We start from the raw sequence: 26,089 nt of genomic DNA, 5'->3' as shown, positions 1-26,089 counted from the left end.
GTTGGCCAGGCTGGTCTCAAACTCCCGACCTTAGGTGATTTACCCACCTTGGCAATCCAAAGTGCTGGGATTACAGAAGTGAGTCACCGCTCCCAGCTGACAAAGTGATTCTAAAATTCACATGGAATGAATACCCAAGACAAACTGCAATAAGAACAACGTGGGAGGACTTACTCTACCAGATGTCGAAATTATCATAAACCTACATTAATTAAGGCAATGTGTTATTGGTGTAAGGATACAAAAATAGAGCGAAGAAGCAGAATAGAGTCTGGAATGAAACTTACATATGTATGTACCCTAGATTCATGACAAAGATGACACTGCTGAGCAGTGGTGAAATGTCATTACATTTAAAAAATTATGTGTGCACAATTGGGAATCTATACTTAAAAAAAGAAGCTTGGCCTCTAGCTGTATTCAAGATGGATTATACAGCTAAATATAGAAAGTAAGGCCAGCCTCATGCCTGTAATCCAAGCACTTTGGAGGCCGAGGCAGGCGGATCACCTGAGGTCGGGAGTTCAAGACCAGCCTGACCAACATGGTGAAACCCCGTCTTAAAAAAAAAAAAAAAGGGGGCCAGGCGCGGTGGCTCAAGCCTGTAATCCCAGCACTTTGGGAGGCCGAGGCGGGTGGATCACGAGGTCAAGAGATCGAGACCATCCTGGTCAACATGGTGAAACCCCGTCTCTACTAAAATACAAAAAATTAGCTGGGCATGGTGGCGTATGCCTGTAATCCCAGCTACCCAGGAGGCTGAGGCAGGAGAATTGCCTGAACCCAGGAGACGGAGGTTGCGGTGAGCCGAGATCGCGCCATTGTACTCCAGCCTGGGTAATATGAGTGAAACTCCGTCTCAAAAAAAAAAAAAAAAAAAAAAAAAGCCAGGCGCAGTGGCTTACGCCTGTAATCCTAGCACTTTGGGAGGCCGAGGTGGGTGGATCACCTGAGGTCAGGAGTTCAAGACCAGCCTGGCCATCATGATGAAACCCCATCTTGGAAAAAAAAAAAAAAGTAAGGCCAGGTACGGTGCCTCACACCAGTAATAATACCAGCATTTTTGGAGGCTGAGGTGGGAGGGTAACTTGAAATCAGGAGCTCAAGACCAGCCTAGACAACGAAAAGAGATACCCCATCTCTATGGAGGAAAAAAACAAATAAAAAAACAAACAAGCCGGGCGCGGTGGCTCATGCCTGTAATCCTAGGGCTTTGGGAGGCTGAGGCGGGCGGATCACCTGAGGTCAGGATTTCAAGACCAGCCTGACCAATATGGTGAAACCCTGTCTTTAAAACAAACAAAACCAGCATTGGTGGTGTCTGTTGTCCCCAGCTACTCAGAAGACTGAGATGAAAGGATCCCTGGAGTCCAGAAGTTCAAGGCTATGACTGAGCCACTGTACTCCATCCTGCGTGACAGACCAAGACTCCATCTCAAAAAAAAAAAAAAAAAAGGTAAAATCACAAAAAGGTAAAATCACTGCACATGGTGGCTTATACCTATAATCCCAGCACTTCGGGAGGCCGAGGCGGGCAGATCACCTCAGGTTAGGAGTTCAAGACCAGCCTGGCCAACATGATGAAACTCTGATCTTCACTAAAATACAAATATTAGCTGGGCATGGTGGAGGGCACCTCTAGTCCCAAGCTACTCAGGAGGCTGAGGCATGAAAATCACTTGAGCCCAGGAGGCAAAGGTTGCAGCCAGCCAAGATCGTACCACTGCACTCCAGCCTGGGCAACAAAAGGGAAACTCTGTCTCAAAAAAAAAAAAAGGCAAAATTATCAAATGTATATTTTTAACTTTTTTGACACAATGTCACTCTGTCACCCAGGATGGAGTGCAGTGGCATGACCTCAGTTCACTGCAACCTTCAACTCCCGGGTTCAAGCAATTCTCCTGCCTCAGCCTCCCAAGTAGCTGGGATTACAGCATTTGCCAACACGTCTGGCTAATTTCTGTATTTTTGGTAGAGACAGGTTTCACCATTTTGGCCAGGCTGGTCTTGAGCTCCTGACCTCAAGTGATCTGCCTGCTTCGGCTTCCCAAAGTGCTGGGATTACAGGCATGAACCACTGCACCTGACATACGTTTTCCTTTTCTTTTCTTTTTTTTTTTTGAGATGGAGTCTAGCTCTGTTGCCCAGGCTGGAGTACAGTGGTGCAATCTTGGCTCACCACAACCTCCGCCTCCTGGGTTCAAGCAATTCTGCTGCCTCACCCTCCAGAGTAGCTGGGATTACAGGTACGTGCCACCACGCCTGGCTAATTTCTGTATTTTTAGTAGAGACAGAGTTTCACCATGTTGGCCAGGCTAGTCTCAAACTCCAGACCTCAGGTGATCCACCGCCTCGGTCTCCCAAAGTGCTGAGATTACAGGTGTGAGCCACAGCGCCCAGCCTGAACATATTATAAAAGTTGAACATTTGTAACCATCTGACTGGTTCTTTCTGTGCACTGCAAAAACAAAATAAATTCATCGCCTTGTAGTAAAGAGTTTAATTGATATAAGGCCACCCATGCCACCACCTGGGAGACAGAGTTACTACTTCATTCAATCTCCTTGAAGGCTCATAGGTTAGAGATTTTTCTATTTTTTTCTTTTGCTTTTTTTGAGACGGAGTCTCGCTCTTTCAACTAGGCTGGACTGCAGTGGTGCGATCTTGGCTTACTTCAACCTCTGCCTCCCAGGTTGGTGCGATTTTTCTGCCTCAGCCTCCCAAGTAGCTGGGGCTACAGGTGTGTGCCACCATGTCCAGCTAATTTTTTTTGTACTTTTATTAGAGACAGGGTTTCACCATATCGTCCAGGCTGGTCTCGAACTCCTGACTTCGTGATCCACCCATCTTGGCCTCCCAAAGTGCTGGCCAAGGTTAGAGATTTTTCAAAGGCAGTTTGGGGAAAGGGGTAGGGGTTGCTAAGCTATGGGCACTTGCTGCTGATTCGATGGTTTGGAGGTGAAATCAACAGGAGTTGAAGTTGTCCTTTTGCCCTGAGTCCCTTCTGGCCGGAGCTGCAGGAGGGTTGGTGGGTGCAGATGAAGCCACTGAGAAGAGACATGCAAAAAAACCTGAAAAGATACCTCAGAAGGCCAGTCTCAGGTTTATTTCTGAGGCAGAGTCTCGCTCTGTCGCCCAGGTTGGAGTGCAAGTGGCACGATCTCCGCTCACTGCAACCTCAACCTCCTGGGTTCAAACGATTCTTCTGCCTCAGCCTCCCGAGTAGCTGGGACTACAAGCACACATCGCCACGCCCAGCTAATTTTTGTATTTTTAGTAGAGACGGGGTTTCACCATGTTGGCCAGGCTGGTCTCAAACTCCTGACCTCAAGTGATCCGCCCGCCTTGGCCTCCCAAAGTACTGGGATCACAGGCATGAGCCACTGCACCCAGCCCAATAATTTTTTTTTTTTTTGAAATGGAGTCTCCCTCTGTTGCCCAGGCTGGAGTGCAGTGGTGTGAACTCAGCTCACTGGAACCTCTGCCTCCTTGGTTCAAGCAATTCTCCTACCTCAGCCTCCCGAGAAGCTGGAATTATAGGAGTGCTACCATGCCCAGCCAATTTTTTTTTTTTAGAGGGAGTCTCACTCTATCACTCAAGCTGGAGTACAGTGGCACGGTCTTGGCTCATTGCAACCTCTGCCTCCCAGGTTCAAATGATTTTCCTGCCTCAGCCTCCCTACTGGCTGGGGCTGTAGGCACCTGCCACCATACCCAGCTAATATTTTTGTATTTTTAGTAGAGACGGGGTTTCGCGATGTTGGCCAGGCTGGTCTCCGGACCTCAAGTGACGCACTCACCTCAGCCCCCCAAAGTGTTGACATTACAGGCCTGAGCCAACGCACCCTGCTCAATATGAATTTTAAATGAACGTGGCCAGGCGTGGTGGCTCACGCCTGTAATCCTAGCACTTTGGGAGGCCGAGGTGGGTGGGTCACCTGAGGTCGTGAGTTCAAGACCAGCCTGGCCATTACAGTGAAAACCCATCTTTAAAAAAAAAAAAAAAAAAAGAATTTTAAACGAACATATGAATAAAATCAGCAAAGTAAGCTGAATGGAAATGGGGAGCAGAAATAAGCATCTATGAAGAAACAAGTGTAAATTCTAGCATAAAAATATAATTTTTGAAAAAAAAACAAAAAAGAAAAAATTTTTGAAATGAATTCAATAGACAATTGAATAAAAACAATTAAAAATCGGGTCAAGGGACTCTCATAAGTTATCAGGAAGGGAGAAGAAGATGGAGAGAATGACATAGAAAGAAAGGTACTGAGGGTGAAAATAAAACTGCCAAAATATGATCAATGGGAAGTAAGACTGCTAAATTACGACACCCCAAGAAAGGAGAGAGTAGGCCGGGCGCGGTGGCTCAAGCCTGTAATCCCAGCACTTTGGGAGGCCGAGGCGGGTGGATCACGAGGTCAAGAGATCGAGACCATCCTGGTCAACATAGTGAAACCCCGTCTCTGCTAAAACTACAATAAATGAGCTGGGCATGGTGGCGCGTGCCTGTAATCCCAGCTACTCAGGAGGCTGAGGCAGGAGAATTGCCTGAACCCAGGAGGCGGAGGTTGCGGTGAGCCGAGATCGCGCCATTGCACTCCAGCCTGGGTAACAAGAGCGAAACTCCGTCTCAAAAATAAATAAATAAATAAATAAAAATAAAACAAAAACAACACGACTTGGTTTTCAGTATTTGGCAGACTAAGACACCTGAACATTTCTGCTTATTAACATCCTATGGAAGTCAAAGTGCTTTGTAAGAAAGGGCTCCAAATATGCAAGTGGAAGCTGCAGTAGCCTCTAGTAGATGAAAACGCCAGCCTCAGAGGGGTCGGCTTTGGGCTGCCAAATGTTGACAAGACATCTGGGTTTGGGAACACAAAAATGGAAACAGCTCCACACAAAGCTGGGACCAACGAAGAGCTTCACTTTCAGCAAAAACACAAACCAGAAAAAAATCCATTCACCACGCCAGAGACAGAAGGCTGTCTCATACCGAGCTTCAGGCAGGCCAAAACCCCCCCAGAAGTGGTTTTTTTTTTTTTTTTTTTTTTGAGACAGAGTTTCCCCCTTGTTGCTCAGGCTGGAGTGCAGTGGCGTGATCCCCGCCCACTGCAACCTCCGCCTCCCAGGTTCAAGTGATTCTCCTGCCTCAGCCTCCTGAGTCGCTGGGATTACAGGCACCGGTCACCACACCCAGCTAATTTTGTGTTTTTAGTAGAGACGGGGTCTCTCCATGTTGGTCAGGCTGGCTTCAAAACTGATCTGGAACGAACTATCTTCGACCTAGGTAGGTGGTGTAAGATTCCCTAAAATAAGGCCATTAGTACATTTGGGCTGCTATACCAAAATACCGTAAGCTGCATAATTTATAAATAACATAAACTTATTTTGTCACTGTTCTGGAGGCTGGGAAGTTCAAGATCAAGGCTCCACTAGGCCCAGTGTCACTAGGCTCAGTGTTTGGCAAGGGCTGCTCTCTGCTTCCAAAATGGAGCCTTGTTGCTGTGTTCTCACATGGCACAAGGCCATAAGGCAAAAACGGCAAAAAAAGAGTTTAGCTAGTAGCTTCCAGCCCCCCGCCTTTTTTTTTTAAGGCGGGATTTCACCATATTGGTCAGGCTGGTCTTGAACACCTGACCTCAGGTGACCGCCTGCCTTGGCCTCCAAAGTGCTTGGATTACAGGCGTGAGCCACCGCACCTGGCCTGCTTCCAGCCCTTTTATAAGGCACTAATACATTCATAAGGCAAGGGTCTCATGACCCAATCACCTCTCAAAGCCATACCTCAATACTGCTGCATTAGGGATTAAGTTTCAACATGAATTCTGAAAGATACAAACATTTCAACAATAGCAGGCCCTATAGGAGATGAACTCATACTCTAAATTATAAAACTCCTTGAAGGGCTGGGCACAGTGGCTCACACCTGTAGTCCCAGCACTTTGGGAGGCTGAGGTGGGAGGATCGCCTGAGCCCAGAAGTGAAGGCTGCAGTGAACAATGATAGTGCCACTGCGCTCTAGCCTGGGCGATGGGAATGAGACCCTGTCACTGCCCCCTCCCCTGCCAAAAAATCGAATAGCGGTAGTATTAAACTTCAAAACTTCAGATGGCTGATCCAATTGCAGTGGTATTTACAACTAATTGGTCATAACTAGTTTCAGATTTCTCTGTTCCTTCTCCATGCCCACTGCTTCACTTGACTAGCAAAAAAGCAAAAAAACAAAATGAAACCTTCAAATTATAACAGACTACAAAATAAATTTGGCATTTTTTAAGTGATTAAAGAAATTATTTATGTATCTTTGCTCCACACATTTCAACAACTAGTACTGCTAAATTTGTAGGATCGGGTGAAATAAAGGCTTTTACTAAACACGTGCCAAGCACTGGATGTAAAACCCGTTAGGAACCTCCAAGATTACAGGTTTGAAAGAATCATGAACAGAAAACATCATCGGCCCCAGGTGGTGGCTCACGCCTGTAATCCCAGTACTCTAGAAAGCTTAGGTGGGAGAATCACTTGAGCCTAGGAATTTGAGGCCAGCCTGGGCAACAAGGAGAGACCTCATCTCTACAAAAAATAAATTAGCTAGCTGGGCTTTTTGGGAGCTAGTGGTCCCAGCTACTTGGGAGGCTGAGGCAGCATCACTTGAGCCCAGGAGGTCAAGGCTGTAGTGAGCCATGGTTGCACGACTACACTCTGGCGTGGGCAACAGAGACTCTATCTCAAAAAAACAAAACATCATGCCCACACAGTTTTTACCAATGCTATAAGAAGAGGGGAAAAAGCCAGAAGGTTTGGTTTAGCTCTAAATTCAACAGCTTATCTTGTGCATAACCCCCCACTGGCTTTTAGTAAAATGAACATATTAAAACCTGTTAGAGCCTTACTTAATTCATTTCTATTGACAATACATAGCATTTCAGGGAGTAACCGCACTGATCCAAATCACTTGGTACCAGCAGCAGTAACAAGTAGCCACAAGTGCTTAAGGACTGGATATTTGATCAGGAGACACCTGCAGTTTTTGGAAGTCATCTGATGACAGCAATATGCTTTATGCTTCTAAAAAGGAATTGTTATAAATTAGCAATGCCCTCATGGTAACATTAAAACTCTGCCGAATTTTTGGAACCTTAACATTTGTTTCTACATGGAATTTATATAATTCTACACATTTAAATTATTCAAAGCTGATGGCTGATGGCACAATATTTAATTTTATGGCAAGATTATAAAACAGGAGCATTCCCTGATACCCTCACAGGACATGCGATGGGGGTATGGCTCATCTGTTCAGCCAAACCCCTTACAGAAGGGGGAGCACGCAGACTGGGCAAGTGCAGGAGCTGGATTGAGCGCTTTTGAGATCTGACCCCATAGTAGCGTCTGGTTGGGAATGCCTGTGACTCCTGAAGACCCCAGTGGGCATGTTACCGTGCTCCTTTAGCACTGCTGTCCACAGATGGCTTAAGTGTTAACCAGCTCAGTGCCCTCTTGGTACCTGGGTTCTTGTCTGGTATCCAGGAAGAATCAGGTCACATGGACAAATTGAAGGATGGTAAATGCAGAGGATTTTATTGCTGGATAATGGTGGCTCTCAGCGGGATGGATGGAGAGCTGGAAAGGGGATGGAGTGGGAAGATCATCTTTCCCTGGAGTTCAGCCATCCTATGGCTGATCTCTTCGACGATCCCCAGCTGAACTCCTTTCAACGTTTAGATGTTCCTTCTCTTCTCTCCTTCTTTGCTGCATTGCTCTTCTGCTCATGGAGCTTGTGTTTAGGGTTTATATGGGTACAGAATCGGGGGCTGTGTGGACCACAAAGCAACATTTGGGCGTGAAAACAGGAATGCCTGTTCCCATTTAGGGCCTTGGGTTTTCCAGGCCTTTGCTGGGGAACTGCCCCCTTCTACCCATTATTTCCTTGCCTCCTGTCCATATCAATTATATTTAAGAGTAAGAAGTTTTAATATTAAGTGTTCCTCCAATCATTATTTTTTCATGTTTGATTTCCTTTCCATTTTAAAATAAATTAACTTAATAATATATCAAGTAACAACTGATTTATGAATTGAAAATAGTGACAAGCCCAACTCCAAAGCTCATGCTTTTAAACAAGATTCAACATCTTTTATTTACATATTTATGACATACATTAATGGTCGTATATAATTTTTAAACTAAATCTAATAACAATAGTGAGGATGGAACATAAAAGACACAATTCCAAATTTTAGACAGGTTGAAATGCTTTCTCACCAACTGAAAGATAAATGAGCAGCCATTATAAAGTTATGGGCTATATGTCAATTCACTTCTTAAAATTGAAAGTCAGCCACACAGCTGTTAAAACAATGAAAAATTTGCAAATGCAAATATATAATGCATGCACAGCTATCACATTTATTCTTTATTCTTAAAGCCATTTTTAAAGTAAACTGGGAGGGGCATCTTAATAATATATGTACATCAAGGCACATTCTTTTCTTGTGCTTTAGGAATGATTTACATGTGTTCTGCTTATATCTTAATTTTATACTTATACTTTATAACAGCTTCTAATACCTAAAGGCTTAATTTTTTAACAATTATACTTTGAGTGGTAGTTTCCCAGAGAGAAATGTGGCATCTCTCACGGTTATTTTTAAAGTCAGAAAATTGGATAGCTTTAAGGAGGTGGGATTTAAAAATCAAACATATGAATTAATATAATTTAGTTTTCAGGTAACCTTTAAAAATAATTTATCTTCAGTCTGGGCATGGTGGCTTACACCTGTAATCCCAGCACTTTGGGAGGCTGAGGTGGGCAGATCACCTGAGGTCAGGAGTTTGAGACCAGCCTGACCAACATGGAGAAACCCCATCTCTACCAGAAATACTAAATTAGCTGGGCATGGTGGCACGTGCTGTAATCCCAGCTATTCGGGGGGCTGAGGCAGGAGAATCGCTTGAACCCAGGAGGTGGAGGTTATGGTGAGCTGAGATTGTGCCATTGTACTCCAGCCTGGGCAACAAGAGCAAAACTTCATCTCAAAAGAAAAAAATTTACCTTCAACAATTTGGTGAAATTGTAATCAATTAATTTCTTCAAGTATTATACTATGAGGGCTGCACTGAATAATATTCAATATTCCGAAATTATCTGACAATTACATGGTATCCACAGAGCTGCTGTGAATTTCTATATTGCTATCCGATTTCTCAACTGCAGTTTTTCAACCAAATTAAACAAACATGATACAAAAGCTGAAAACATACCAAACCTAGCTTATCAACTTGTTCATTCTTTGCAAAGAACGAGAAATTTTTTTCCCCATTAATTGTCCTATGTTAACAAGGAGAATTTTTCCATCAACAGTGTTTAATAAGTGTTCTTTTCTCATGGTCAATTTACTTGCCTTGAAGAGACAGTATAATAAGGTTTTAATAAGCATTTCATGCATTTTAATGGCATTTGAAAAATTAGCTATTCATTTATGGGTTCCCCATATAGATAAATATATTGTGCAAACTTGATTACAACATGTAACTCATTAAGTGCTTTAAAACAGAATAAAGAATCCCTGACTTAAAAGGGATAAAATAAATAGTCAAGAATCACAGATCTAAAGCATTTAAAAGTAATATACCTATGCATCCTATTGAAATGCTTTTATATTAGAATTTTCTTTTTAATCCATAAACAGGGCAAATAAATCACAGAATCTCTGTATTTTGAGAATAAAACAGAAGAAAAGCCAATTGGTGCAGCCTTTTAAATGCAAAATGTATAATATGTCAAAATGCAAATGAAACTGTACAGTTTTAAATTCAGTACAGTCATTTATAAACATTAATTCATAAAAGGTGTATCATGATAAACCACTGCCATCAAATATTAGGTTAGTGCAAAAGTAATTAATTAGTCAATTACAAAAGTAATTGCACCAACCTAATAGACTTGTTTTCAATTCCTTTACACTAAATGGACTTTTCTATTGAACCCATCAGCTGGAAAGAATATTTGGAAATGTTATGTTACCAAACAGCCCAGAGCTTTGATATGTAAACTCCAAGCACATAGTCATCAAGAACTGTAAACAAATGTTCTGTGAGTTCAGTGTACAAGAGATGTTACTTTTTATCTTCATAACATATTCATTCTCCTTCTGAAACATGTGCTACCTCTACTTTAACAGTTTGAATAGCTTCTGCAACTTCAGATAGCTTCTGTCCTTGCTGTTGTGCCAATACATAATTAACCACTTGCATTATACTTTGGTCAGAAAGCGTAGAAACCGATGGATACTCTTCAGTAGCTGCAACAGCTTCCAGAGCTTCCATAGTTTCTCCTGTCACTACCACAGTCTCAAGTTCTTGAGGACCACTGCTTTCTTGTTCCTGCATGTCTGCTGTTAAGATGCTAACAGCATGTGCCACCTGAGTTCCTTGGTTATGAAACTGAAGGGTGTCTTTTTCCAGCATAATTTTGCAAGGCACATAGTCTCTGTGGAATTTAGTCATATGTTTACGGAGTGTTCGAGCATCTATGTAGGCTTCACTACATACGGGACAGACATAGGGCCGTTCACCTGTATGTGTTCTGACGTGGCGCTTTAGAGATCGGGCGTCAGCCCAAGCGACTCCACATGTTAAGCACTCAAATGGCTTAACTCCTAAAGAAAAAAAAAAAAGCACGTGTAGTGAGGTTCAAGTACCGAAATACATTTAAACTGCCTGCCAAATTTCCTTTTATTAAAAAGTACAGTAGATAAGCCTTTCTATCTTGACTATGGCAATGTTTTATTTAGGCCCTAATGGTTTTCCTTAGAATAAACAAGATTCTAAACTATAAATCTCTCTAAAGATCTTCCTATGGACAGATGTGATTGAGACAAATTTCAGTTTCTATGCATGATCTCATTTATTCCTTCATTGCTAAACAGCAATCCTAAAACCCTAGGATAATAAAAAAGAGGCTTCAAATAGTTTAGTTTAGCCTAACAATGTTGATATGGAATTAAGTTCACTAAAATAGGAATCTGTTTGTATACACAATAATAGGTACTCAGGTTGAGGATCACCTCTGTCATATGAATAAAAATATAAAATTAATCTCTTACCAAGGAAGGTGAAACAGCCGGCAAAAGGAGAACCACTACTGGATTGGCTTTTATTCTATTTAGATACATATAACACAAAGCATAGATACCTTCATGGTTGTTCATGTGTCTCCTATACTCTCTTAGCTGAGTGAATTTTCTTCCACATTTCTCACACACCCGTTCCAGGTTTTGCTTTGCTCTTCCTTTTTTCCCATGGGTAGCTTTCTTTACATGCCTTCTGAACAAAGCTTTTTCATAAAATTCTTTGCCACATATATTACACCTAAAATAGGGGAAAAGACCAAATTATTTTGTCCAAAGCAGCAGCAGCCATAACAATCAGAGAACATACACATAACAAGTTCAGCTCCTTCTCAAATTTACCCACCTATAAGGCTCAGTGACAGAATGAGACTTCACATGGGAATACCAATCTTTCTTCCAACTATAGCACTTGTCACAAAATTGGCACTGGAATGGCTTCACACCAAGATGTTTGTTCATGTGCTGGCGAAGATCTCTAGCTTCAAAGAAACTTTTTTCACATCTGCAATAAAATTCAGTTACCCAATTGTATAATCTTATTCCTTTAAAACAAGTTTCCAAGAACTCAGTAACCATTTTTAGTTTTTTAGAACTCCAAAAGATGATCTCAACCTAAAAGAATTCCCTAATTTTCCAATCTTTCATAAAGGCTACAGGGTTTTAGGTTCTTTTTATTGTAAGACCACTAGAAATGTTTTAGAAAGAATCATGCATGTTCTCAACAGTTATTACAGAGGAAATTTATTATTCTTTCTCTCCCCTAAGTGACCCCACTTTGAGATCCCTATTCAACCCTCTAATTCTCAGTCCATGTGTTGAGGGTAGGCTTTACCTTTGACCCTAGGGAGAGAGCAATGACTTGGGCCTAAGTCAATCACAGCACAGAATTCTCTTACAGTGATTGACTCAGGGTTGACGGATTTAACTTGATGTAACTGGGGTAACCCTCAGGGCTTTGATGGAACTACCAGAGACAAAGTTTGACAATTTGGGATTTGAGAGAATGTGAAGCTGAAACCACTGCCACTGCCACTGTCCTTTGAGGATGTGAGACTGAAACCACTGCCATCATCCATATGGTGCCTCTGAGAAAACAAGTGCTAATGAATTTGAATACAGTTTACATTAAACTACTCGGACTCCTAGACTTTACACTTAATTCAAGCCTGTTTTGGTTGGGTGTTCTTTCACTTACAACTGAAAATGTATTGATGACAAACTATCTTTGTTTCAAAATAAGACTAATTAGAGTAACATCAACAAATATGGCAAGTAGGAAACTCCAAAGCCCATCTCTCCGTAAAAGCAGAGGATAAATTGGCAAACTGTCAGAATCAACCTTACCAGGAGTTCTAGACACTAATTAAAAGCTTATACTGACCAGGCAAATGTTTAATAAAGAAAAAAAATTGTTGGATACCTGTAAGAGAGCTTTCTGATGTACCCCTGAACCTAAAATAAAAGTTAAAAAAAAAAAAAAAGAGAGCGGGCTTCCTGGCTTTTTATTTTTTTTCCCAAGAGACAGGGTCTTGCTATGTTGCCTCCCCAGACTAGTTCTGAATTTCTGGCCCTAAGCAATCCTCCCACCTCTGTCTCCTGAAGTGCTGGGATTACAGGCATGAGCCACTGCACCCACACTAAAATGTTTTTTTTTTTTTTTTTTTAGGCAAGTCTCACTCTGTCTCCCAGCATGGAGTGCAGTAGTTCAATCTTGGCTCACTGCAACCTCCACCTCTCGGGTTCGTGATTCTACCACCTCAGCCTCCCAAGAAGCTGGGACTACAGGCATGCGCCATCACAACTGGCTGATTTTTGTATTTGTAGTAGAGATGGGGTTTCGCCATTTTGGCCAGGCTGGTCTCAAATTTCTGACTTCAGATGATCCTCCTGCCCTGGCCTCCCAAAGTGCTGGGATCACAGGCTTGAGCTGTTGTGCTTGGCTCAATTAATTTTATGCTATATGAATTTTACCTCGATTATAACTGAGATTTTAGGAGGCTCTGGAAATGAAGACAAGTAGGGGAAAGAAACTGGCTGCTAGTGAGACCCTTCTTTCCACAGTCCCCACCTCCAGGTAGTACATTTGAAAATCCCCTTAAATCACTTTAAATGAGTGATGTGTATGGCTTATAATTTACCTCACAAAGATGTTTAAAAATAGTAACACTTAGGCAAGAAAAAAAGGACTTTAAAATCAAGAGGCAACTGAAGTTACAGTTTAATATCATCTTCAAATTTTTTTTTGAAAACTGAGTAAAAACATAATTAAATTAATTGAACGCCTCACATATTGCATACTTACTGAGTACAGTGATAGCCCCGAACCTCAGGCTTTGGTTGGTGTTTCTTGAAGTGCTTGCTGAGTCCAGAACCCCTATGAAAAGACTTCCCACAAACTGAGCAAAGGTACTTGGACTCTCCTATTAAAAAAGTTAAAACCCTGTCACATACCCAGCCATCAGTCCTCTTTTAACAGAATTCTTTATGTCATATTTCAGAAGTTATTTTACCAAAGGCACATGGAAGCTGTAACATTTGGCAGACATCTAAGAATAACAATAAACCATGTCAAAATCCCCCTTTCCTCTCAACAACTATAGTACTATCAGAGGCTACAATCCAAGAAATGTGACACAGTTGTATGACCTATGGATTGTGAGAGTAATAGAGTTGAATACAAGTTGCAGCAGATATCTACCCTTCATTGGCTATTCCCACATTTCTGCTTTAAAGCATCTAAAAATAAGTAAATATGGACAAAAAATATAAGCCAACTCCTATGCTGACAATTATGTCTACCTATCATTTAATTTTTTAAAAGCATGATCATTTCTTTATGCCTAGATTTAAATTATGCCGATTTTAACACTTAGTGCACATTTTCTACATTGAAGCAAACAATGAATATTCTGTACACAAACATAGCTGTAAAACCAGATTTAAGAAAATGCAGCAGCTAAAAAAATGCTTTTAGATTTTAAATACTTTCTCAATACAAAATTGAGCACACACAACTATCAGTTTATCAACATAATTTCTGGTATAATTAAAGCATAATCATTATAAATTAATAGTTTATGAAATATAACTATGTCAATATAAATTTCTCATTACCTGTGTGAATACTCATATGTTCTTGAAGACTCCGTTTGGTAACAAATGACTTAACACACAGCTCACATTGGAACTGCTTTTGTGACTGATGGAGACTCTGGTGTAATTTTAGACCATGCTTATAGATAAAAGTCTTTCCACAGACCTAAGATAGAACGGGGGTGATTAAGTCAATAAAACAAAAAGGGAGAACATAGAAAATGAATGTGTTATTTTAAATAAATATTTAAGTTATTTAACTTATGATAAACATAGTGACAAAGTGAAAGTTGGAACTAACTTGAAAGTTGACCCCTCTTCTGATTCAGTATTCAACAGATATTGTTATCTTTCTTAAATCCATGTGATCACCAGAGACTCTCAAAATAGTAAAAATCAGACAAAGCTCATGCTATCCTTGAGACTGGTAAACAGTATACATTATATTAAGAGACATGGGAGCTTAGTCAAGAACAATATACCATCTCCTGCTACACCAACTAGAACAGTACTTTTCAAACTGTGAAGAAGAACTAATTACTTTTTTCCTTTCCACAATCCACTGAGAGAAATTTCTGTTAAATACAATAGAAATGATGGCTCATGCCTGTAACCCCAGCACTTTGGGAGGCTGAGGCGGGTGGATCACCTGAGTTCAGGAGTTCAAGACCAGCCTGACCAACATGGAGCAACCCTGCCTCTACTAAAAAATACAAAATTAGCCAGATGTAGTGGCGCATGCCTGTAATCCCAGTTACTTGGGAGGGTGAGGCAGGAAAATCGCTTGAACCTGGGAGGTGGAGGTTGCAGTGAGCTGAGATCGAGCCATTGCACTCCAGCTTGGGCAACAAGAGTGGAAACTCCATCTTAAAAAATAAAGAAAAAAAATAAAAATGACTTTTATGGTGACAGGTGCCTGTAATCCCAGCTACTCGGGAGTCTCAGGCAGGAGAATTGCTTGAACCCAGGAGGTGGAGGTTGCAGTGAGCCAAGATCACACTACCACACTCCAGCCTGGGTGACAGAGCAAGAATGTGTCTCAAAAATAAATAAATAAAAATACATACATACATTTATGAATAAAGTGATCCTTAGGACTTGGCTTCATAACTGACGGGGGAGAGGGGTTGTGGGAGTAGGGTAATCAATAAGAGTATACACAAGGTCGGGGTGGTGGCTCATGCCTGTAACCCCAGCACTTTGGGAGGCTGAGGCAGGTGGATCACCTGAGGTTGGAGGTTCAAGACCAGCCTGAACAACATGGAGAAACCCAGTCTCTATTAAAAATACAAAATTAGCAGGGCATGGTGGCACACGCCTGTAATCCCAACTACTCGCGAGGGTGAGGCAGGAGAATTGCTTGAACCCAGGAGGCAGAGGTTGCGGCAAGCTGAGATCATGCCATTGCACTCCAGTCTGGGTAACAAGAGTGAAACTGTGTCCAAAAAAAAGAGTATACATAAAACACATGTGACCACGAGCTGGTAACTACTGAAGTTGGGTGAAGGGTACATGAGGGTCCACCTCATTCTCTTCTAATATAATAAAAGGGTACAAAAAAGAGAGAAATATAAAACAACTCATTGGAGGCCAAGTGTAGTGGCTCTTGCCTATAATCCCCTATAATCCCAGCACTTTGGTAGGCCAAGATGGAAGAAGAGCTTGAGACCAGAAGTTCAAGACCAGCCTGGGCAATATAGCAAGACCCTACAAAAACTAAAAAAAAAAAAAAGAAAAAAGTTAGGTGGGTGTGGTGGCATGCACTTGAAGTCCTCGCTGCTTGGGTGGCTGATACAGGAGGACTGCTTGAAATCAGGGGTTTGAGTTTACTGTGAGTTAAGATAATGCCACTGTACTCTGACCTGGGCAACAAAACAGGAAAGACCTTGTCTTTAAAAAATCTCATTGATATATGAAAAAGGTACGTGCACATGCATGTTTACATCAGCACAATTCACAGTTGCAAAAATATGAAACCAGCTCAAATGTCCATAATTCAACAAGCAGATAAAGAAAATGTGGTATATATGGGTGCGTGTGTGTGTGTGTACACACACACACACACACACACACACACACACACACACACACACGAGTGCAGTCTCGGCTCACTGCAACCTCTGCCTCCCAGGTTATAACGTTTGGAGACCATTACTCTAAGTGAAGTAACAACTCAGGAATGGAAAACCAAACATCGTATGTTCTCACTTATAAGTGAGAACTAAGCTATGAATAAGGGGGAAATGGTGAGTTGGGAGTGAGGCATAAAAGACTACATCACCAGGTACAGTGTATACTGCTCAGGTGATGGGTACACCAAAATTTCAGAAATCATCACTAAAAAACTTATGCATGTAATCACACACCACCTGTTCCTCGAAAATTATTATTATTATTATTTTTTTTGAGACGGAGTTTCACTCATGTTACCCAGGCTGGAGTGCAATGGCGCGATCTCGGCTCACCGCAACCTCCGCCTCCTGGGTTCAGGCAATTCTCCTGCCTCAGCCTCCTGAGTAGCTGGGATTACAGGCATGCACCACCATGCCCAGCTAATTTTTTGTATTTTTAGTAGAGACAGGGTTTCACCATGTTGACCAGGATGGTCTCGATCTCTTGACCTCGTGATCCACCCGCCTCGGCCTCCCAAAGTGCTGGGATTACAGGCTTGAGCCACCGCACCCGGCCTATTATTATTTTTTTAAGATGGGGTTTCACCATGTTGGTCAGGCTGGTCTTGAACTCCCGACCTCAGGTGATCCACCTGCCTTGGCCTCCAAAGTGCTTGGATTACAGGCGTGAGCCACCACACCCGGCTTGAAAATTATTAAAATAAAAAAAGAAAGAAAAAATCTCATTGGTTCCAAAACTTTTTAAGTCAGAGTTTTGTTCTTATTACCCAGGCTGGAGTGCAATGGTGCAATCTTGGCTCACTGCAACTTGGGCCTCGCAGGTTCCAGTGACTCTCCTGCCTCAGCTTCCTGGGTAGCTGGGATTTCAAGACAGGACACCACATCCGGCTAATTTTGTATTTTTAGTAGAAATGAGGTTTCTCCATGTTGGTCAGGTTTCTCTCAAACTCTCAACCTCAGGTGATCTGCCTGCCTCGGCCACCCAAAGTGCTGGGATTACAGGTGTGAGCCACCAGGCCTGGCCTAGTGGCTCACACCTATAATTCCAGTATTTTGGGAGCCTGAGGCAGGAACACTAGTTGAGCCCAGGAGTTTGAGGCCAGCCTGGGCAAGAGAGTGAGATCCCATCTCCACAAAATATAAAAAAAAAAAATTAGCCAGGTGTGGTGGTGCACACCTGTAATCCCATCTACTTGGGAGGCTGAGGTGGAAGGATGGTTTAAGCCTCTGGGAGGTGGAGGCCACAGTAAGCTGTGATCATGCCATTACAATCCAGCCTGGGTGATAGAGCAATACATTGTCTCAAAACAGACAGAAAAAACCCAAACTGAGTCATACTCATATATAAGGTTACAAGTGCTACTGGAAATTTTTCACTGTTCCAAATAGCCCGAAGCAGCTAATTACAGGATTCATGATTTGGCATTTAGGTGCCTTTTTTTTTTTTTTTTTTTTGAGACAGATTCTTGCTCTGTTGCCCAGCCCGGAGTGCAGTGGTGCAATCTCAGCTCACTGCAACCTCCGCCTTCCAGATTCAAGCGATTCTCCTGCCTCAGCCTACCAAGTAGCTGAGGATTATAGGCATCCGACACCATGCCCAGCTAATATTTTGTTTTTTGATTTTTAGTAAAGATGGCGTTTCACCACGTTGGCCAGGCTGGTCTCAAACTCTTGACCTTGTGATCCACCTGCCTTGGCCTCCCAGAGTGCTGGGATTACAGGTGTGAGCCACTGCTCCCGGCCTGGCATTTAGGTACTTTCAATCCTTAGCTCTAGAGAAGAACACAGCTTAGGCAGAACTTTTATGGACCATAGAGATTTGTTAAAGCCATGGGTTCCTTTCCAGTCCAGGTTGGTCCTGTTGAAGATTAAGGAATGGCTGGAAGGATAAATTGGTTTTTTACCCTATACATTCTCTGGACCCTAGTAAGTTTTCACAAACATCTTAAATAGATTTAAATTACAACTTCAGAGAGCAAATTAAAAATGTATGATGATAGGGAATCACCTTTGATCTAGGCATTAAAAAAGTAATACATTTCCCTGACATTTTACAAATTATGAGTGACTTGAGAATACTTATCCCACCAGTCTCTGGCGCCCATAGTTAAGTTCTAATGTTCTTTAAATAGCAAAATAAATGTCATAGCTTTACCTGGCATGCATGTGGCTTTACACCTGTGTGCTTTAACATATGTATGCGAAGAGAGTATAATTTAGGTAATGTTCTTCCACATATGGAACATATAAATTCCCGTTTGGTTCTGCCCTTCTCAGATGATGTTCCTGATGCTTCATTAGATGTGGAATTGGATGAAGATGAAGAGGGTGCATCTTTTCTGGTATGACGAATAAGGTGTGCTCGCAAGGAGGCACTGTACTGAAACTGTTTTTTACACAACTAGAAAAGGAAACAAAATTCTCATTAACTGTATTATCGTTACAAAATGTTAAATGAAACTCAACTCATATTTGAACTTTGTTTTTGTTACAATTATATAAATAAATAAACACATGTATGTAAAAAAACAATAGGTACTAGATTATAAAGACAAAAGGGATAAGACTCAAGTCCTATTCTGGAGAGGCTGAAGTCTGATGACAGTACAAGATATTTGTTTTCTTAAATTTTATTTTATTTTTACTATTATTTTGAGATGGAGTCTCACTCTGTTGCCCAGGCTGGAGTGCTGTGGCACAGTCTGGGCTCACTGCAACTTCTGCCTCCTGGTTCAAGCAATTCTCCTGCTTCAGCCTCCTGAGTAGCTGGGATTACAGGTGCCTGCGATCACATCTGGCTAATTTTTTGTATTATTAGTAGAGATGGGGTTTCACTATGTTGGCCAGGCTGGTCTTGAACTCCTGACGTCATGATCCGGCCACCTTGGCCTCCCAAAGTGCTGGAATTATAGGCATAAGCCACCTCGCCTGGTCATTTCTTATTTTTCTTTTCTTTTTTTTTTTTTAAAGCTGAAATAGTTGGAAGACATTTTTTATTTTTTTGAGACACAGTCTCACTCTGTCCCAGGCTGGATGGAGTGCAGTGGCGTGATCTCAGCTCACTGCAACCTCTGCCTCCCAGATTCAAGCGATTCCCCTGCCTCAGTCTCCAGGGTAGCTGGGACTACAGGCGTGTGCCACCACGCCCAGCTAATTTTTGTATTGTTAGTAGAGGTGGGGTTTCACCATGTTGGCTAGGATGGTCTCGATCACCTAACCTCAACAGCACAAGACTTATATGTTAAAAAAAGTGAAGTATCAAGAAGGTTGGGCTTCAAATAGGTCTTACAGGAATGGTTAAAAAAAAGAATACTATCATTAGTATGAGTATTAATAGCTGTCATGTGGAACAGAAGTAGGGCCTGGAAATAGAAATATCAGGCTATGATTAATGGTCCTTGGATTTTATCTCATAGTTGAAGATTCACAAAAGTTTTGTTCATTTTAAAATCAAAGTTATATATGCTTACCCTCTTCAAAACCTATTTTTTAAAACAAGTAAAACTGGTCTCCTGGCCAATCATCGCCACTATATTTTGCTTCTAGAGTTATCTTTGACTTTGTTTTTAAGTGCAGTTGTGCTTGGATGAAGCCCTCAATGCTTCTCTTTGTAACTCTATGTTACATACATAATGGAAGTTGATTCACATTTTCACTCCCCTACTCCCTACTTAGACACGTAAATGATTTCCATTACCCCTCTTTATCAATACTGTTATATCATATTCTTGAGTAGACCAATTTTGAGGCTTGCATTTTTGGACATAAATATTATTACCACTGGGCCACATACAGTACACTATAATTCTTTTTCCTTTCTTGCTTTTTGTTTTACTTAATTCTCTTTGCACTTACTAATTTGCCAAACCCTGCCCCCAACTGTACTGGGAGGAGATTTAAAACCCATCACCTTTTTGGAAATCTCTTCAAACCATTATGTCCTGGGCTGGGCATGGTGGCTTATGCCTGTAACCCTAGTATTTTGGGAGGCTGAAGAGAGCGGATCACTTGAGTCCAGAAGTTTGAGACCAGCCTGGGCAACATAGTAAAACCGTCTCTACAAAAAAATACAAAAATTAGCCGAGCATGGTGGTGCATGCCTGTGGTCCCATCTATTTGGGAGGCTAAGACAGGAGGATCATTTGAGCCTGGGATGTGGAAGCTGCAGTGAGCACTGATAGCGTCGTTGTACTCTAGCCTGGGTAACAGAGCAAGACCCTGTCTAAAAAAAAAAAAAAAAAAAAAAAAATTATGTCCTGGGGCTAATTGTTCCCAGTGCCTGGTACATAGCTTCATCCTGGGATCTCCCTTCACTATTTTCCTGATGAATCCTCTAGGACTCTGTTGAATTGAACACCACGTTTTCCATTTACCATGTCTTGCTCATTTTAGTGAAACATATGTCAATAGCTTCTTGAGAAAATTTGGGTAGTAATACTTTAGAGACCTGGCATGTCTGAAATATTCTTATTCTACCAACTTAAGTAATTAAAAGTTTGACTGATTGGCTGTAAGATTTCAAGCCAGAAATCATTTCTCTTTAGATTTTAAACACATTGTAGCTTTGTCTTCTAGTTTCTGTTGCTGTTGTTGAAAAGCCTAAAGCCATTCTGATTCTCATTCTTTTTGAGACTGACAACGTTTTTGTCTTTCCTCTGGCAATTTATTTTACTTTTGTCCCTTATTCTGAAATTTTATAATGTACTTCAATAGTTTTATTTTCATCCACTGTTCTGGGCATTCAGTGTACTACTTTAACACAAAAACTTCTATCCTTAAGTTCTGAAATTTTTATTAATGTTTTCCATGTTGTTTGAAAATAATAATTGTATACTGAATATCTTAGACAAATCCTATGATTTTTCACTTCCATTTCTAACTTGTCTTTTTGCGCTATTTTCTGGGAGATTTCATTAGTTTATTTCCCAACTTTTCTGAGATTTTTAGATGATACTATATGTGTTATTCCTAAAAAACTCTTTAGTTATTTTAATGTGTCCTTTATACTAATAACCTTTTTTTTTCCTTTTGAGATGGAGTCTCTCTCTGTTGCCAGGCTGTAGTGCAGTGGTGCGACCTCGGCTCACTGCAACCTCTGCCTCCCAGGTTCAAGCAATTCTCCTGCCTCAGCCTCCCAAGTAGCTGGGACTACAGGTGTGCACCACCATGCCCAGCTAATGTATTTTTCCAAGAGATGGGATTTCACCATGTTGGCCAGGATGGTCTCAATCTCTTGACTTTATGATCTGCCCGCCTTGGCCTCCCAAAGTGCTGGGACTACAGGTGTGGGCCACTGTGCCTGACTAATACAACTTTTTATTTATATATATATATATATATATATATTTTTAAACATTAGTCAAGTGCAGTAGTGAGAAGGGGGTAAAGAGTTAAACAAGGAGTTCAATCTGTAACTGTGAACAATCAATGGAGATAACTCACTAACTTCGGACCAGCCAATGTGATCTTTTATTAAAAACATTTTTTTTAGCTGGGCATGGTGGCGCATGCCTGTAATCCCAGATACTCAGGAGGCTGAGGCAGGAGAATTGCCTGAACCCAGGAGGCGGAGGTTGCGGTGAGCCGAGATCGCGCCATTGCACTCCAGCCTGGGTAACAAGAGCGAAACTCCGTCTCAAAAAAAAACAAAAAAAAACAAAAAACCAAAAACAAACAAACAAAAAAAAACTTTTTTTTTTTTTTGGTAGAGATGGAGTCTCTCTATACTGCCTGGTCTTGAACTCCTGGGCTTAGGTGATCCACCTCTGCCCCCAAAGTGTTGAGATTATAGGAATAGGCCACCATGCTCAGCCTCAATGTGCCCTTTTAAAAACATAGTACTGCCCGGTGTGGTGGCTCATGTCTGTAATCCCAGCACTTTTGGAAGCTGAGGTGGACGGATCACTTGAGGTCAGTAATTCAAGACCAGCCTGACCAACAAGAAGAAACCCCATCTCTACTAAAAATACAAAATTAGCCAGGCACGGTGGCACATGACTGTAATCTCAGCTACTCAAGAGGCTGAGGCAGGAGAATTGCTTGGGCCTGGGAGGAGGAGGCTGCGGTGAGCTGAGATCACACCACCGCACTCCAGCCTGGGCAACAAGAATGAAACTCTGTTTCAAAGAAAACACAAAAAACAAAAACATAGTACCTAGTTGTTCTGTAAACATAATTTGTTCATTTATCTCTTATATAAAATACTTTGAGGTTTTTTCAGTTTTTTCTTGCTAGTCTTGGGTTCCTCAAAGTTGTCTTTTTTTTTTTGTTTAAGAGACAGGGTCTCACTCTGTCACCCAGACTAGAGTGTAGTGGGGCAATCTTGTCTCCCTTTAGTCTTGACCTCCTGGGTTCAAGCCATCCTCCTACCTCAGCCCCCCCACAAGTTGCTGGGACTACAGGTGTGTGCCACCATGTCCAGTTAGTTTTTATATTTAGAGACAGGGTTTCACCATGTTGCCCAGGCTGGTCTTAAACTCTTGAGCTCAAGCAATCCACCTGCCTCGGCCTCCCAAAATGTTCAGATTATAGGTATGAGCCACTGTGCCCAGCCAAAGTTGTTTTCTTGAAATCTTTTGTCATGAGTCTAATAGTCCCTAATATCTGTTCATATTTTAGAATGAAACATTAAAAAATTCATTGGAGCCAGGTGTGGTAGCTCACGCCTGTAAATCCCAGCACTTTGGGAGGCTGAGGCAGGTGAATTGCAAGGTCAGGAGTTTGTTTGAAACCAGCCTGGTTAACATAGTGAAACCCCATCTCTTAAAAAAAAATAATTCATTGGAATTTCCACCTGAGTGAGGAGGGGATTGTTGTTAACCATGAGCTTTAGTCAGTAGTATCTTTAGGTCTCTTGTTATTGGGCTTCAGATTTTTCATCTCTGAGAAATCCTGCTGCTTTACAGTTAATGTCTGGATGCCTATATCCCAGGACTTGAGTAAAGTACGAACTTTGGCCGGGTGCAGTGGCTCACGCGTGGTATCCCCGACCTTGGGGAGGCCAAGGCAGACGGATCACTTGAGTTCAAGAGTTTGACATCAGCCTGGCCAACATAGTCAAACTTGTCTTTACTAAAAATACAAACTAATCAGCCAAGCATGGTAGCCCATGCCTGTAGTCCCAGATACTGAGCTGGCTGAGGCAGAAGAGTCACCTGAACCTGGGAGGTGGGGGTTGCAGTGAGCCAAGGTCATGCCATTGCACTCTAGCCTGAGTGACAGAACAAGACTCCATCTCCAAAAAACAAACAAACCAAAAAGACAATATTCAGTATGCTTTTATGCTTTTACCCTTCCCCCTTTTAGGTATTGTACATTTAGCTTCACTGTACATAGCACTCCCCAGTGGAGTTATGGCTTTATCTTTTCCTTTTTTTTTCTTGAGACGGAGTTTAGCTCTTGTTGCCCAGGCTGGAGTGCAATGGCGCAATCTCAGCTTACCGCAACCTCAGCCTCCTGGGTTCAAGTGATTCTCCTGCCTCAGCCTCCTGAGTAGCTAGGATTACAGGCACGTGCCACCACGCCCAGCTAATTTTGTATTTTTTCGTAGAGACAGGGTTTCTCCATGTTAGTCAGGCTGGTCTTGAACGCCCGACCTCAGGTGATCCACCTGCCTTGGCCTCCCAGAGTGCTGGGATTACAGGTATGAGCCACCGTTCCCAGCTTATCTTTTCCAAGGAGTAGAAGATGGTTTTTTCGAGACTGTCTGGGAATACCGGGTGCCGTAGGCTTTAAAAAAAAAAAAAAAAAAAAAAAAAGAAGATGGTTTTTTTGGCTAAGGGGGCAGCGGTGGTGATTTAATTGCCTCTACTTTCAAGGCAGCTAGCACTACTAATTCCTGAGACATTCTGGTGGTTCTACAATACAATTTGAGTTGATTCTTAACTTTCCCCACTGAAAACCTGGAAGTGAATTCTTTCAAATCTGCTGAATAAGTTACTCCATCTATTTATTCATATCTAGAATTTAGTTGTTAAGATCTTCTGCCTTTTTATGAGTTACATTTTTAAAATGATCTTTTTACTGTTGTTTTACTAGGGTATCAGGAGGAAGCAGAGATAAGTCACTGAATATTTTGGGAAGGCAAGTAAATGACATGCACATTTAACTCAGAAGATGACTCTTACGGCCATGTAAGACAAGTGAAATACAAGTGAAAAGACAACACAACAGTAAGTTGGATTCTACATAAGATTAGAGTTATCTTCAATTAGCTTTCTAAATACTTACTGGACATTTATAATCTCTAGCTCTTTCATGTTTCAGTTTGTGCATTATAAGGGCATATCGTCTCTGAAAAACCATTCCACATTCCCCACATTTATGGGATGCTTCTTCGGTGTTCTCTTTAGCATCTCTTTTTGGCTGTTTCATTTTTTTGCCTCTTTGAACTAACTTCTGAGCCACCTGGTAAGAGACAGAAATCACAATCTAAGTAAACATACTCAATTTTTAAAGTCATGCTATAAATTTCTAACAAAAAGATTTCACATTCACATTATCTTATTAACACTGGCATTTAAAGCATTAAGTTGCTACCTTGCACCCATCTCCCCTCCCAAATAATTTTCACTATAGCCATAAGTTCATGGCTTTAACCTAAAGCTAAAGCTACAAAGGTCTACCCTTTTTGCATCATACCTGTTGAACTGCTGACTTGGGAATGGCTTTCCGTTTCTGCAGCCTTTTCTCCATTCCCTTGTGTAGTCGAATATATGCCCCTTCATTAACAGAACGTTGTCGAAGCCTGCTTCTGTAAGTTTCATCATCAGGGCCAAAGTCTGTCTTTGCTGTTGATGGAACTAGATTTTCCTGATCTTCTAAAGGCTGGTCAACATTCTGCGTATGTTTTGGAATGCCTTCGGCACAAATATCCTCAGCAGATATATCATTTCCCACATCACTATCCTCTGGTGAGCTACTAATTACAGTCTCTTTTGAAAGTTTAGGATATGTATTAGAAACTGTGTTATTTTCTCTGTTGTTTGAAGTTTTTAGTTCCGTCTGGTTGTTTTTTGTTAAATCGATAGACCCCATTTCAGGATGGGAATCAGCTACACATCCTACAGACGACTGGACAGCTTCAGCCTCTGAAGAAACCTGGGGCTCAGGCTGTCGTCCTACCCCTCCATTGGGCTCAGCTCCTGGCAATTCTCCATTCACCAACAGTACAATTTCACAATCCCCAAGGTCCGTGGATAAAGTGGTTGTGCTTCCCTCATTGCTAGCCATGGAAGGTGCTGGACCTCCATTCTGTAATGGTAAGTCCTGGGTGGATGCAACTGTTTGTACTTCGCCCTTCTTATATACTGTTAGCTGCTTCTCTTCCATTAGCTTATGTACACTTTCACAAATCTCTAAGACTTCTGACATGAAAAGATGACGAGCTAAGATGGCTACATCGGCCATGCTACAGAAGTCAAAACTTAGTACAGAAGTATAGGCAAATTCCAGTAATGGAAGGAAGCTGGCCTTACAAAAACCTGTATGAATACAAGGAAGGTTAAGACGAAAAAGTCAATTACCAATGAAACAGTACACAATTATGACAATATCAAATATAATTCAAAGGCACATATGACCATTTATTCTGTCTAATCATCCCTGGGTTTGCATTTTGTTCTAATAAACCTTGACTAACTCACTTCTATGAACTGAGTCTCAGTACCTAATATAAAAAATAGTATCAGACTTACTACCTCAAGAGTTGCTGTAAGGCAGTCA

General features: G+C 41.6%; 1 protein-coding gene across 1 annotated transcript in view; it reads right to left on the bottom strand.

Moving 5' to 3' along the window:
• Positions 1-9,303: 9,303 nt before the first annotated feature.
• The window catches only part of ZBTB11 (zinc finger and BTB domain containing 11), a 32,903-nt gene continuing 16,117 nt past the window's right edge, over positions 9,304-26,089 (bottom strand). Inside the window, exons 4-11 of the mRNA XM_032299239.1 lie at positions 25,007-25,848; positions 24,596-24,772; positions 18,522-18,767; positions 14,256-14,400; positions 13,444-13,561; positions 11,485-11,643; positions 11,204-11,379; positions 9,304-10,667 (exon numbers count right to left, since the gene is read on the bottom strand). Of these exons, the coding sequence (XP_032155130.1) occupies positions 10,150-10,667; positions 11,204-11,379; positions 11,485-11,643; positions 13,444-13,561; positions 14,256-14,400; positions 18,522-18,767; positions 24,596-24,772; positions 25,007-25,848 (2,381 nt within the window). The 3' untranslated portion in view covers positions 9,304-10,149. The remainder of the gene's footprint in view (positions 10,668-11,203; positions 11,380-11,484; positions 11,644-13,443; positions 13,562-14,255; positions 14,401-18,521; positions 18,768-24,595; positions 24,773-25,006; positions 25,849-26,089) is intronic.

This window comes from Sapajus apella, unplaced genomic scaffold (assembly GCF_009761245.1).
Source record: "Sapajus apella isolate SASKATOON/1434 unplaced genomic scaffold, GSC_monkey_1.0 scaffold40, whole genome shotgun sequence".
Lineage (NCBI taxonomy): Eukaryota > Metazoa > Chordata > Mammalia > Primates > Cebidae > Sapajus > Sapajus apella.
This window is presented reverse-complemented; position numbering and strand designations above follow the sequence as displayed.